We start from the raw sequence: 14,302 nt of genomic DNA, 5'->3' as shown, positions 1-14,302 counted from the left end.
TAAGTCAAATTAGCCAAACTCCGCTCTCTCTGACATGGAGCAATTTCAGGTGGGATACAGATTTTCTCCGACGGAGGAAGAACTCATCAATGATCACTTGATGAGAAAGGTGCTGGGATACACCGACCATTGCATCGTCCCTGAGCTAGAGGATTTCTATGCATGGGATCCTTGGGATTTACCGAGAGTGCATCAAGGCGAGTTTCTTTCGCCTTCTCGTTTCCCTTTTACTTAGGCATGTGTTGTAGTACTTATTTGTGACGTTGTAATAGTGATTACGCGTAGAAAAGTCATTACTTACACTATTTGCAATTATGGTGTTTTGATAAGTTGTCCTAATTTTTTGTTGCCATGAATGGGTGCAGAAATATCGAATGTTCCATCGGATGGGTGGGATTGGTACTTCTTGTGCCCTTCTCCTTACTTAGCCCAGAACAGCGAGCGCATCAAAAGGAAGACAAGTAGCGGTAATTGGAAGATCACAAGCCAAAGGGATGAAATAAAAACTCGAGACACTAGGGTTCTAATAGGCAGCAAAAGGATTCTGACCTTTTACAAAAATCGCATCAAGACCGGATGGATCTTGCACGAATATCACCTGAATCATAAACTTCTCGATGGATACTCTTCGACCCTCCAGGTTCTCCAATTGATCTATCTAAGATTTCTCTTCTATTTTTTCATTTGCAAACTAAATTAGTGAGAAGTGAATCAACATTGCACTAGGCTAGGCTGAAGAATGGAGGATGATAATCTTTTGAACTACATCATAATATCAACAGCTTTCAATGAGATGAGCCAATTGACTTTTTAGAGTTGGCATAATTGATTGTGGTGTTGGGCTTTTCAATTTAAGAACTAGGGGTCACTTATTCAGATCATGTTAGCGTACGTACAAACTATTCTGAATTAAGATAAGGGGCAACTTGCACAAGTTAAAAACTTGAATTTAACAGGTCCATCAGATCTGCAGGTTATTTCAAGGGCCTGACTTTATGCTTGTACTATTGAATTGTTGAAAGAAAAGGATAAGCCAATTACATCATTGCATCATGTCATCATCATTATTATTTGTCGTTTTGACCACTCTCACATTATACTGACTCTAATCATTGGTATATTAAATTCTATATATATTACAGATACCATATGTCCTTTGTCGCTTAAAGAGGAAACCAGGAGAAAGCTTTGATATTTCGCCAAGCTTCGAAGAAGGAGATTCAAGTGTTACTGATGACCCTCCAGTTGCTGCTCAGCATGAGTCAACCGAAGACACAGACCAAGAGGTAAGTAATCCAAAGGACCCAAACCTTCTTTCGATCAAAATAATGTTCCATGCACTGAGCACTAGCCGTTTAATTCCGAAGTAATCCGAGAGTCTTTTTAACACGGAATTTTTCGTTCCTGCATCAGTCGTCCTATCAAGCAACCCTGGAATCGCTCTCCCAAATAGAGCTGGTCAACGACAACCATCCAAACTACTACTCGCATTACTCCTACGCTCCGCAGCCCTATGTGTACGGCGACAACCAGGTAAGGCGTGCGTTACTCATGGTATACACTGACGGTTCGATTAATTGGCGAAACAAATTAATCGCTTGCTAATTCTTGATTAAACTAATGATCACTATGTTTGGTACAGGGCAATGATTTCTTTAATCCTTGGAGCTGAAGAATCACCACTGCGAGCTCTTTAACAGCGCTGCTTTGCAGGATTTTTGTGTTAGAAAGGTTTCATGTAATGTAAGCGTGTGTGCTTTGTGTGCCTAGGTGTTTTTTGTTAAGGACTGTACTGCATATTCCCTAATGGGCTTATGCCGACCAGATGGCCGGACTAAAATCCGGTCCGGGCATTTTGCGCGGCAACCCATGTCGGACAATTTTGTGTGTATTAGTTCGAACCGACACCGGATGCTTCCGACCGGGGTCGGAGCAACCTTAAGATATCCAATTTACAGTTTGTGGGATTTATGACTGAGGATAATCTGAAAAGCTCTTGCCACTGGCCGGCCCAAAAAAAAGGACGACGGCGATCCGTTCTTATGATATCATGGGTGGAACCCACTATATTTGGGCCCAATCGGCCCATTGGGAACCGGCCCGGCCCTACGTCACGCGCGGAACTCGAGGGTCCCTCGCGTTGGCTCAGCGCGTCAATGAGTCAACTGCTGCATTGCAAAAACTCGCGAACGGTGATCGATCCGCCAGGGCCCCCAACGATCGGACGGCCAGGATCGGCCCGGACACGTCACCGCCCGTCTCCAGGGTCGCGCACGTCGTCTCCTCCGATTCGCGTCACTCCCACTCGAGAGAGAAGACCAGACCAGCTCCCCAAGAAATCACCGAAAACCCTCTCTCTCTCTCTCTCTCTCTAAACCGGCCGCCGCCGCCGCCGCCGCCGGCGAAGATGATGCCGCCGGAGCTCCAGGCGCGGTCCTTCCGCCCATACATCTCCTCCTCCGTCAGCGCGCCGACCTTCTCCTCCTCCTCCTCCCCCTCCGCCTACGGCAACGGATCGCCGCCCTACTCCCCCGCCCCCACGGCCCCGGCTCCGGCTCCGGCGATTTCTCCGGCGGGGGGCCCAGATCGGCGAAATCGTCGTCCCGCTTCGCCCCCTCCGCCTTCTCCCACAACGCCCGCGTCGCCGTCGCCCTCGTCCCCTGCGCCGCCTTCCTCCTCGACCTCGGCGGCACGCCGGTGGTCGCCACCCTCACCCTCGGCCTGATGGTCGCCTACATCCTCGATTCCCTCAGCTTCAAGGCCGGCTCCTTCTTCGGCGTCTGGTTCTCCCTCCTCGCGGCTCAGATCGCCTTCTTCTTCAGCTCCTCCCTGATCTCGACGCTCAATTCGTTGCCCCTCGCGCTCCTCGCGGCGTTCCTCTGCGCCGAGACGAACTTTCTGATCGGTGTGTGGGCGTCGCTTCAGTTCAAGTGGATTCAAATCGAGAATCCTTCGATCGTGCTCGCGCTCGAGCGGCTTCTCTTCACCTGCGTGCCCATCGCGGCCTCGGCGCTCTTCACTTGGGCGACGGTCTCTGCAGTCGGCATGAACAATGCCGCGTATTATCTGATGGCATTCAATTGCGTTTTCTATTGGCTTTACTCGATCCCTCGAGTATCGTCTTTTAAAGCTAAACAGGAAGTGAAGTATCACGGTGGAGAGGTTCCAGATGATAATTTGATCCTCGGGCCGCTCGAGAGTTGCGTTCACACGCTGAATTTGGTCTTTTTCCCTTTCCTCTTTCACGTTGCATCGCATTACTCTGTGATTCTCTCGTCAGCTGCTGCAATTTCCGATCTGTTCCTGCTTTTCTTTATCCCTTTTCTGTTTCAACTGTATGCCTCGACGAGGGGTGCACTTTGGTGGGTGACGAAGAATGCCCATCAGCTGCAGAGTATTCGCGTGGTGAATGGCGCAATATCGCTGGTGGTGGTTGTGATCTGTTTGGAAATAAGAGTTGTTTTTCACTCTTTCGCGAAGTACATTCAGGTTCCTCCTCCATTCAATTATCTTCTTGTGACAATTACTATGCTTGGAGGGGCTGCTGGTGCTGGTGCTGGTGCTCTTGGTATGGTTTCAGATGCTTTCAGCTCAGTGGCTTTCACTGCTTTGGCTGTAATCGTCAGTGCTGCTGGTGCGATAGTTGTGGGATTTCCTACAATGGTATGCATTTTAATTACCTTGCATTTTTTAGATTTGAAGTTTAAACATGTGTCAAATATGTATCGTTTGTGGAAATTGAATCAGTATCGTCATAGTATCTTCACGAGTCCTGTCAAGTGTTAAACAAGTAACTGGAGGTGAAGGGAAAAAGCAGATGACTTCAGTGCCAATGAATGACAAGTTTGGCCTATGTTTGCAAGCTTTCATTTTTCTTTTGAAGCGTATTATTACATTCAGTAAAATTTCGTTAGCACAAAGATTCAGACTTCTCTCTTTTGCGACATTTTGGTAGGATATAGGTGCATGATTGAAAAAGGTAGTGGTTGTTCTATCGCTTAGGTATTATGGCAAATGGTTTATACTTTATTGGATGATTTAGCTATGGCTATTAGTACGAGTCAACTATTTAGTGACATCTTAGTTAGCTTGTCATAACTTGAACCTTTAGTAGTTATAATTTTTCTCCACTAAATCAGCAACATTAATTTCATTGTGGAAAACATGAAACTCAGTTTTTGCTGGAAAAATCCTTTCCCACAATCCCATTTCCAGGACTGGTGACCATTTTCCCTGTGCCTTGTCCCTCTTTGTGATTGCCGCTGTGGAACTTATGACATCGCTGATGTAGTGCAACATATTGGCCGTTGCATCATTCATGCTACTTTCATTTACAGATAATCTAGTGGTAAAAATTGCACAACCTCATTGTAGTTGCTTCCTCTTCAATTTGGAATCATGTCATTACATCCCATTGTTTCAACTGACTCCTAAACTGTAATATATGATTATTCACTAGTGGTAAAAAATAACTAGAGACCAATTTGGAATTTTCATATTGTTTTGCTAAACTGTAATATATGATTATTCACAATAACTAAAATTAAAATATATATATATATATATGCAAAGCAGGTTTAAATGGACAAGAATAGCTGCTAAGATGGAATTGTTGGGTGCCAACTTATGAAATTAGCAATTATACTGATGTTATGTGGAATTCCACTGCAGACGGTTTTTTTCTTTTTCAAGAGCAACATTGGGTTTGAGTTGTTCTGTTTATGCTGGCATTTGATATGTGGTGGCAACCGTGAAACTTACATTTTACAAAGCAATATGCTGCTGAGGGTGGCTGACAGAGCTGGCAATGTTCTGATTTTGGTTCGCTCGTGCCTTTCTTTTGACTGGTGGTTGAGTTAATGGTGTAGTTCCATATGAGAGAGAGAGAGAGAGAGAAGGAAAAGGAGGGAGGGGGGAGAGAGAGAGATGAATGCAGCCAATTAGAATTGTCTGGAAAAATGCCCTGGAGGCAAACTGAGCAGGTTGATGTCATTGGCTAGAATTAAAAGACCATGCAGCTTCTTTGTTCTATCTTAGCGTTGGCTTGTCTTGGCAGTGTGGCCTACGATCTGTTCTTTTCTCGACTATAGGCCTCAAAAAGGTCGGAATATGTAGAGGAACTTTTCGACTTAAAAGCCCCAATGGTATTCCAGATCATAGTCCCAAATTAGGATACAATTGAATTATATTTCTCTTATGTAATGAAATGAACTTGTTTGCTAACACATGAATCCTAAGCTTTTAACTAAGAGCCTCTCCTTGCTCTGGCAAGTGCCTTGGACGCGTAGCGCCTCAAACATTAGATTTCTTAGTGCCTTAAGAACGCTTGGCAAGTCTTATTTGATATTAGCAATTCCTTGAGAAAATAAACAGTGAGCTCTTGCAATCTGCAAGTCTTGATTTGATATATGAACATTGACTATCTGGTTACAGTTCGACTTTTCATTGCTTGGTTAAATTAATCTATAGGGAGTTTCACATGGCATTTACAATCAACCATGGATACAGCAATTTATTATGTTTAACTTTTGATCTTGCAGTTTCTTCCATTGCCATCAATCGCAGGCTTCTATTTTGCTCGATTTTTTACTAAGAAGAGCCTCCCATCGTACTTTGCATTTGTGGTGCTTGGAAGCTTGATGGTCGCATGGTTTGTCATGCATAATTTCTGGGACCTGAATATCTGGTTGGCTGGCATGTCATTGAAATCCTTTTGTAAACTCATTATGGGAAGTGTTATTCTGGCCTTGACGGTTCCTGGATTAACTCTGCTGCCGTCGAAACTGCATTTTCTGATTGAGGTTGGCTTAATCAGTCATGCACTGCTTCTATCCTACATTGAGAATCGGTTTTTCAGTTATTCTAGCATATACTATTATGGGTTTGAGGAAGATGTGATGTATCCAAGCTATATGGTAATATTCACAACTTTTCTGGGTTTGGCTTTGGTGAGAAAACTGTCTGCGGATCACCGTATAGGACCAAAGGCAGTTTGGGTATTGACTTGCTTGTACTCTTCAAAGCTAGCCATGCTGGTCATTGCATCGAAATCTGTCGTGTGGTCTTCTGCTATCCTGCTGCTGGCAATATCTCCTCCTCTGCTTCTATACAAGTACTGAGCTTAGTTTTTCGTCTGAGCATATTTCAGGTGTCTTATCATCTTCACTAAGATTATATTATTAATCCTGTTGGGAACTTCCTTATGCATTGCAGGGATAGGTTCAGAAGTGCTTCAAAAATGAAAGCTTGGCAAGGTTATGTACATGCTGGAGTAGTTGCTCTATCAGTATGGTTTTGCCGTGAAACAATTTTTGAAGCCCTCCAATGGTGGAATGGAAGAGCTCCATCTGATGGTTTACTTTTGGGTTTCTGTATTGTGTTGACTGGATTGGCGTGTGTGCCTATCGTTGCTCTCCACTTCTCGCACGTCCTGGTAAGAGTCGTGCTCATGGAGTGGGGAATTTGCTTATTCTGTGTGGATGTTATTTCCTGGCTAACTGTTTCTTTGGCATGTTTCTTTAAGTGGAGTGCTTTTGGTTTGGTACCATTCATGAGTGTTGTTCAAACTTCCATACCTTTTGAGTGATCTATGTTGACCTCTGCCTTCATTTTTTTCTTTTTTCCCCTTCCCTCACTGAAACTAATCTTTGTTTCCTTTTGCCTTGCAGCCTGCTAAGAGATGCCTAGTCCTCATTGTGGCTACTGGTCTGCTGTTTATCTTGATGCAGCCCCCAATCCCTCTGTCATTGACTTACCGATCTGAATTAATTAGAGCTGCCCGTGAATCTGCTGATGACATTTCAATTTATGGATTTGTGGCATCAAAGCCCACATGGCCATCATGGTTGCTTATTGCAGCTATTTTGCTCACTCTTGCTGCTGTAACATCCATCATACCCATTAAATACATTGTTGAGTTGAGAACGTTTTACTCAATAGCCATGGGAATTGCTTTGGGCATCTACATATCAGCAGAGTACTTCCTCCAAGCCGCTGTCTTGCATGCCCTAATTGTTGTGACTATGGTTTGCACTTCTGTATTTGTGGTGTTCACCCATTTTCCATCTGCCTCAAGCACCAAGCTCTTACCATGGGTATTTGCGCTACTTGTTGCTCTCTTCCCAGTGACATATCTGTTGGAGGGCCAGATGAGAATTAAAAACATCCTGGGAGATGGTGTTATTGGTGAAATGGAAGAGGAAGACAAGAAATTGACTACTTTATTGGCTGTCGAAGGTGCGAGAACATCTCTTCTTGGTCTGTATGCAGCAATCTTCATGCTCATAGCATTGGAGATAAAGTTTGAATTGGCCTCACTGATGCGTGAGAAAGCTGTTGAAAGGGGTGGGATCAGACAGTCTCGATCTGGCCAAAGTAGCTCCGGTACTTTTCCTCCTAGAATGAGGTCCATGCAGCATCGACTTGCATCTAATGCTCCAACATTCACTATCAAGAGAATGGCTGCTGAGGGAGCTTGGATGCCATCTGTTGGGAACGTTGCCACCGTGATGTGCTTTGCCATATGCTTAATTTTGAATGTCAATCTCACAGGTGGCTCAAACCGTGCCATTTTCTTTCTGGCACCTATTTTGCTCCTCCTCAACCAAGATTCCGATTTCATCGCCGGATTTGGGGACAAGCAAAGGTATTTCCCAGTCACAGTAGTTATATCAGGATACTTGGTCTTGACTACCTTGTTCAGCATATGGGAGGATGTTTGGCAAGGGAATGCTGGTTGGGGGCAGCTACAAATCGGTGGTCCAGATTGGTTCTTTGCTGTGAAGAATGTGGCACTCCTAGTTCTTACGTTTCCCAGCCACATTCTTTTCAACCGGTTTATTTGGAGTTACAGAAAGCAGAACGACGCCATGCCATTGCTTGCGGTCCCTCTTAATCTGCCATCTATTTTGATAACTGACGTGCTTAAGATTAAGATATTGGGTTTGTTAGGTATAGTGTACTCCTTAGCCCAGTATCTAATTTCTAGACAGCAATACATATCTGGTCTGAAGTATATTTAGGCTCAATACATGTTTTTTGTACCATATGATTAGGCAATTTTCAAAGGAGATGTGAAAGGTCAATTTCTTCGCCCCTTTTCTTATTGGGGTTTTTGATGCCCCAGAATTGCCAGAACTGTGTGAATCCCTGAGTTATGATAGCTTTCCTTGTTATTCTTGAAATTACTATCCTTCCGAGCATATCTCCTGATTTGGGATGCATCGCAAACTATTTTCGGATCAAGCAGGCAGACTAGCACTCGCAGGTAAAATTAATCCATTTCTCCTGATGAGGGTTGCAATGTCGCGTCAGGATAAGGCCACTCGCAATGTCTGCTGGAAGTTGGGGTAGTGATTCTTTTGTGAATTTGAGTGGCGGCAAAGCTGTGTTGTTATTCCTCGAGGACAATGTGTTGTAGAGTTGCAGGGATTTTCGCTGGTTTAGTGTACATCCTTGTCATACGGGACTATTGCAGATTAGTTAGATTTTCGCTGATGCCATTGAAGGTAACCGATGAAATAGTTTTCAATGTTTTGGCACTTCACTCTCTCTCTGTCTCTCTCTGCGCTTACTCATTTGTGGAGGAGTCAGGTTTTTGAATTAGTGTGGGATCTATACAGATTGAGGGGGACTGTTCATCCCATGTTTGCCTTTCAGTAGTGCGATAGGATAAAGTACACACCGATGAAAGAGCATGCTTCTATTAAATTAAGAGAATCTCATATGCCTTCTTTAAGGTGATCTTTCTTCTTCTTCTTTATTTCTTTTGTGATGTTTATACTTTCTATTTCCCAGTACCCACCCTTAATTTTTGGAGCATATAATCGTTCAATCAATTGTCAAGTTCCAAGATAGATCCACATCCGATCGATAGCAACTGCTGATCGATTGCTCCAGTGACGAAACAATCCAATATTGACTTCATAACTTCTGGCGCAAATGGACTCGAGTTCGAATAGCCGAGATTGGGAACTGATTGGGGCTGAACGCATTTCTATGTAGATCATTGTCGATCTTCACATTCAACAAGGGCCTGACTGGTCCTCGTGGACTTGGCACCTGATCCCTTCTCTAACTACGGATCAATTAATATAGATTTGCCATGTTTAGTGTTTAGATTTCTAGGCAAGACAATACTGGATATGATGGTTGTGAAATTTATGAATTATATTATATTCAATCTACCGTTTGATGAATTATAGTAAGAAAATTGGATATTTTCATATTCTATCATGCCATGTGCACGATGGTAACTGCTTATTAATATAAACGACAAATAAGCTCTTCTATATTGCCCATGAAAACAATATAGATCTTATCATCATTACATCTCAAGAGATGGGAACGGCAAGTTAAAGACCGGGATTTTTGTCTACCTATGATGAATGATGTGAATAATCACCAAGACATAGGAACAAACGCAAGAATTGTCGGCTACAAGAATATTGACTACATCAATCTAGAGAATTTGCAAACAAAAAAAGATCTTTCGATTTGAAGAGTTATTAAAAGAGTCTGATTTTTATTAATAACATGAACTTCAAATCTCAAACCCCTAGACCTGCCAATAACCTAGTTGCGTAAGCAATCTAGGCCTTTAACCGAAGCAGTAAGCATGGAGTAACTGTCGGATATTTTTTGAAATATTGAAAACTATTAATTTTTGTAGTAGTTTTCACCGTTATCAGTTTGTAATGTTTTTTTATAATGGTTATTTAACGATTATGTAACGACTGTATAATAGTTTTATAACAGTTTATACAATGATCATCTTCTTCATTAAATACGAATTTATTGTAATTGTTTCTTAGCGGCTCTCTTTTTCTTTTATCGAATTTCATATTTCGAGGAGTGGAATTATTCTTAAGGATAGTGTTTACATGGCTCAAACAATTCATTTTATTTTCTAATCTTTTTCATTGTATTTCCAATAATTATTATTATTTTCATGAATTCTAATATATTTCGAACAGTAACAACATTTCTTTAACCCCCATCATCTTTTCATTCTTGGGATAAGCTATTCAAAAAATTCTAAACTTATTATAAGGCAACTAATATAGCCTTTGACCTTTACACACACACACACACACACACACACACACACATTTTGACAATTTACCAATATAGTTTTTTGACTAATTTTGGCTAACAGTTGCTAACTTGGACGTTGGCTGTCCGACATGACACTGCTAGTGTCTATGTGAATAATTTTTGTAATTTTTCTAAAACTTTTCCCGTTTTACTTTATTTTTTCCCTTTTTCATTTTTTTTTTTTTTTTCTTTTTTTTTTTTCCTATTTCTCTAGAGGTCTTGATGAACAAGCAAGGGCGTTGTAGCCCTCATTAGGGGTGTGCAACCGGACTGGGTATACCCGGTTCTCGGCCAGCCCACTTGGAAAATAGGGTCGAGATCCGGTTCCTATTGAAACTGGTTCCCAAAATTTGGAACCGGTTTCAACCGGTCCAAGAATAGGTTCCGAGTGATTACTTACCCGGAAATCAGTTCCTGGACCGGTTTTGGAATCGGTTCCTGGACCGGTTTTGGAAACGATTCCTAGACCGGTTTTGTAAGTATAGGTAAAAAAACCCTTTTTTTCCCTCGATTTCTATTATTACTCTCGCAATCACACGACGTTTTTCTGTTTGGCTCTTCCAAACATGCACGTCACTTCTCATTTGTCATTCCTTTTTCTCACTTGCTTCCCTCCCTCACTGGCTCCCTCTTGCACCGTCCGATGGATGGACGGTGTTCGTGCCCACATGGATTGGCTTGCTTAATTTCTCTTTTGTATGAGGAGTCATGCTTGCATAAATGAGTAGTTCATGTAGTAGTTGTGGGAATAAGATTAATATTAGACCATGTTTGTTGCTAATTCTTTGCTTTATGATTTTATTTATTATAATTAGCCTTGTGGATTCTTAATTTTTCGTTTAGTCAAAATGTTAATGTATTTATTTATTACAAGTGCTTAATGTTTCAATACAAATTAGGAGGATTACATTATTTTCTTGCGTATGAATATAAAATTTGAAGTCGTATAGAATATCGAGAGGTTGCAAAACATATTCTAGTGAAAACAGGGTTGACCCTAGAACTGGATCGAAAAATAGGGTGAGTCGGGTATAGAATCCAATACAAACAAAATTGGGTATAAGGTCCAGAAAAAAGGAATTGGTTATAACAGAGTCGGGTACAGGGTCTAGGTCTAGACCCTACCCACCTTGGACCCGATCACCCCTAGCCCTCATCTAGGCCCTCGCGACCATAGCAAGGGTGTTGTGGCCCTTGTTGGGCATAGGAAGGGCTTGCCAGTTGTCACTAGATTTGAGCTGGTGAGGGCATTGTGGCTTTGTTTGTGGCCAACAACCTTCATTGGCCATGGTTGAGACCTCAACAATTGACAATTGGAAGAGGGAAATAAAGGGAAAAAAAAAGGAAAATAAAAGAAAATATTAAGGGGAAAAAAGAGAAAACAATTAGAAAATTTAAAAAATTTTAAAAAAATCATTGATGTCAATGTAGGCCATTCATGCCCATAGGACGGTCGACGATGATCGAACCATCATATCAGCGACTTTCCATCAAAATTGATCGAAAATACTATATTGATAAATCATTAAAAGGCTTAAGATTAAATTTGCAAAATTGAAAATTTTAAGACTGAATTGGCCACTGCAAATAGGTTTAGGAGTTTTTAGACAATTTTACCTTTCATTCTCCTAGACATCAAAGCCACCATTGAAGCAACTAAACCGTAGAAATAGGACTTACCGTGACACAGAGTTGTCTATGCACTTGACATAGTTAATCTTTTGTGAGACAAACTTTCACAAAACCACCTTTTATGCGGTAAGAAAGCATTCCAATTAATAAGAAAGTCCATATCTATGTAATTCACAACTTTGCAAAAAGATCGTTGTTCAATGTTTTTCAATGTCATAGAACAACAAAGGACTACACAAGAGACCTAATAGCTATGGCACCATTAACAAAGTTTAAATATCATCACAAAAGTTGCAATTATACAAAACATAGGCAAAGCCATTTTAAGCGACCTAGCCTAGAATGGTGAGTCGTTATTGCCTTACCTTCTGTTAGAGAAGCTTTTTCATAAATACTTTATTGTCATCTCCTTCGAATCCAAAAGAGAGACTAATGTTCTTAGGATCCTTCACAATTTTTCAGCATAATTTTATTCTATCTATGGTAGTTAGGGACATTTTAAGACACTCCTCAATGCTTTTTCTCTTATCGCTATACATATCTTTAGCATGTCCAATACAACCAATTATAATCTCTATCCTCTCATTAGCTTTTCTCTAAAAAATAGCCAAAAGTATTATTGCAATTTCAAAAAATGTGAACTAGAGAGTTATTGGATAGAATATGTTCCGACTTTTTGCAACTTTCATCAAGTTTAAACATGAATTGGAAAGTTACAGAGAGGAATGAGTTTTGACTCTCTTGTTACTTTCTTGATGTCGCTTTTGTGAATTTTCAATGTGAATTTGAAAGTTACGGAGGAGCTGCGAAGCTTCAACATGAACTAGAGTTATGGAGAAGGAGCAAGAGGAGAGGGCAGTTTTTCAGAAAAATAACTTTTAGGAAAAATTAAAATGGGAAATTAAAATGGGTCATTTTCTTTGTAAAAAAAAAAAAAAAGGCCCAAAGCAAACATTCTTCCAAATAAGGATTTGAAGTGGTCAAATCAATCTTAAATAAAAGTATGAGCTTGTTTTTTGACCAAATTCTTGTTAGCCACTGAGTACTTTTTTTTTTTGGCAAGCGAAAAATGGTATTTTTGTCCAAAACAAAATCTGCTTAAATACTAAAAATATGGAAAAGCCAAATAATAATAATAATAATAATAATAATAATAATAATAATAATAATAATAATAATAATAATAATAATAATAATAATAATAATAATAATCACCTTAAACATCACATCCATGTACTCAACACCTCAACCAGGTTGAAGATCCAACAGCTTCAACTCACTCCAATCACGGACGGTGATGGCATTTTCGATCCCTCATCAATGCTTTGCTTCTCAATCACTCCCCATCAACCATTACCACCAAAGGAGGGTTGACAATGCTCAATTGGCAAAGTCGGAATGGTGGCGGTGCACACCCGTGACCATTTGAAATCTCTCTTTCTTCGTAGGTTTGATTGGGCGTAATTGAGAAGCTATTGGATTTGAGGGTGCTGTGGTCATGGAGGTGGTTCGGGTGATTTTTTTTTTTTTTCGAATTTTCTAGTTTTTTGTTATATTTGGACTTTATTTTGAATAAAAATGCCATGTTCTAACTACCGAAAAAAATTAGGTGCTTGGCAGCCAATGAGCTCAAGCTCTCATTTGAGATCGATCTAGTCATTTTAGGCACTTATTTAAAAAATGTCTATTTTGAATCCTCTTTTGAAAAAATAACTTCACTCCAAGCACTTAATTAAAATGTTCACTAACTTTTATAGAGTATCGGACACTTGTAGTGCAAAAACTTGGCATGGATGACCACTTAAGTAAAATGACAATTAAATGTCAAAATCGGAGCAAAATGCATCATTTAAGTGCCGATTGCGAGAAAATCCGGCCAAATTGCATATGTGACATTTTCTGGCAACATGATTTATTGACGTGACAAATATTTAAAAAAAAAAAAAAGCACATGTGGATGAGGAAAACGATGTTGCCCCATCCACGTTGGCTTGGCCAAGCTAAACAACGTTCATTTTTTCTTAGTGCTAAACGACGTTGTTTAGCTTATTTTGGGTTTAACCAGATTTGGCCGTCGCTCGCGTTCACACCAAATCTGACGTCCCCTCCATTGTCATTCATAGGTTGCCATTTACAGGTCACTGTTCACAGGTCATTGCTCGTCATCGTTGCTTGCCGTCATCGCTCATTATCATCGCTTACTTAGGTTTGTTCTCTTCTTCCTCTCCCCTGTGGTGAAATTAAGGCTCCGACTCATCTATTAGGGCTCTAACTTGAAATTTGGGGCTCGGTTGGGAAATGTAAGGCTTGGATGGTTTTTTATGTGAGATATATGGCTCAAATGTGGTGTTAGAACCCTATTGGGTGTTCAGATTGGCAATTTAGGACTCGGCCTTGAAATATAGGGCTTGACGAGGGGAAAATTAAGGGTTCTATGCTCATGTGATGTGTGATTTAGGGATCGAATATGGTATTGTGATAAGCAAGAGTAATTTTTAGGGGTTAGATATGAAATATGATGTGCAATGGTGATTGTTAGGGTTCAAAGTAGTTGTCGTGGGGACCTTTGGGCATT

The 14,302-nt window shown here is 40.9% G+C and overlaps 1 protein-coding gene and 1 non-coding gene across 2 annotated transcripts; both read left to right on the top strand.

Annotated features, from left to right (window-relative positions):
* The first annotated feature begins 377 nt into the window (after window positions 1–377).
* On the top strand, window positions 378–1,534 carry LOC104455582. The gene is made up of 3 exons (XR_001989041.2): window positions 378–640; window positions 1,143–1,286; window positions 1,414–1,534. It is a non-coding gene; the product is annotated as an uncharacterized LOC104455582 (transcript).
* A 775-nt stretch (window positions 1,535–2,309) lies between these two features.
* Window positions 2,310–8,201, top strand: LOC104453570. The gene is given in 5 exon segments (XM_010068172.3): window positions 2,310–2,533; window positions 2,536–3,663; window positions 5,541–6,112; window positions 6,214–6,433; window positions 6,669–8,201. Coding segments are annotated over 5 exon segments (3,399 nt in total). The 5' UTR covers window positions 2,310–2,407; the 3' UTR covers window positions 8,022–8,201.
* The last annotated feature ends 6,101 nt before the right edge of the window (window positions 8,202–14,302 follow it).

The sequence above is a fragment of the Eucalyptus grandis genome, chromosome 7, assembly GCF_016545825.1.
Source record: "Eucalyptus grandis isolate ANBG69807.140 chromosome 7, ASM1654582v1, whole genome shotgun sequence".
Taxonomy (NCBI): domain Eukaryota; kingdom Viridiplantae; phylum Streptophyta; class Magnoliopsida; order Myrtales; family Myrtaceae; genus Eucalyptus; species Eucalyptus grandis.
This window is presented reverse-complemented; position numbering and strand designations above follow the sequence as displayed.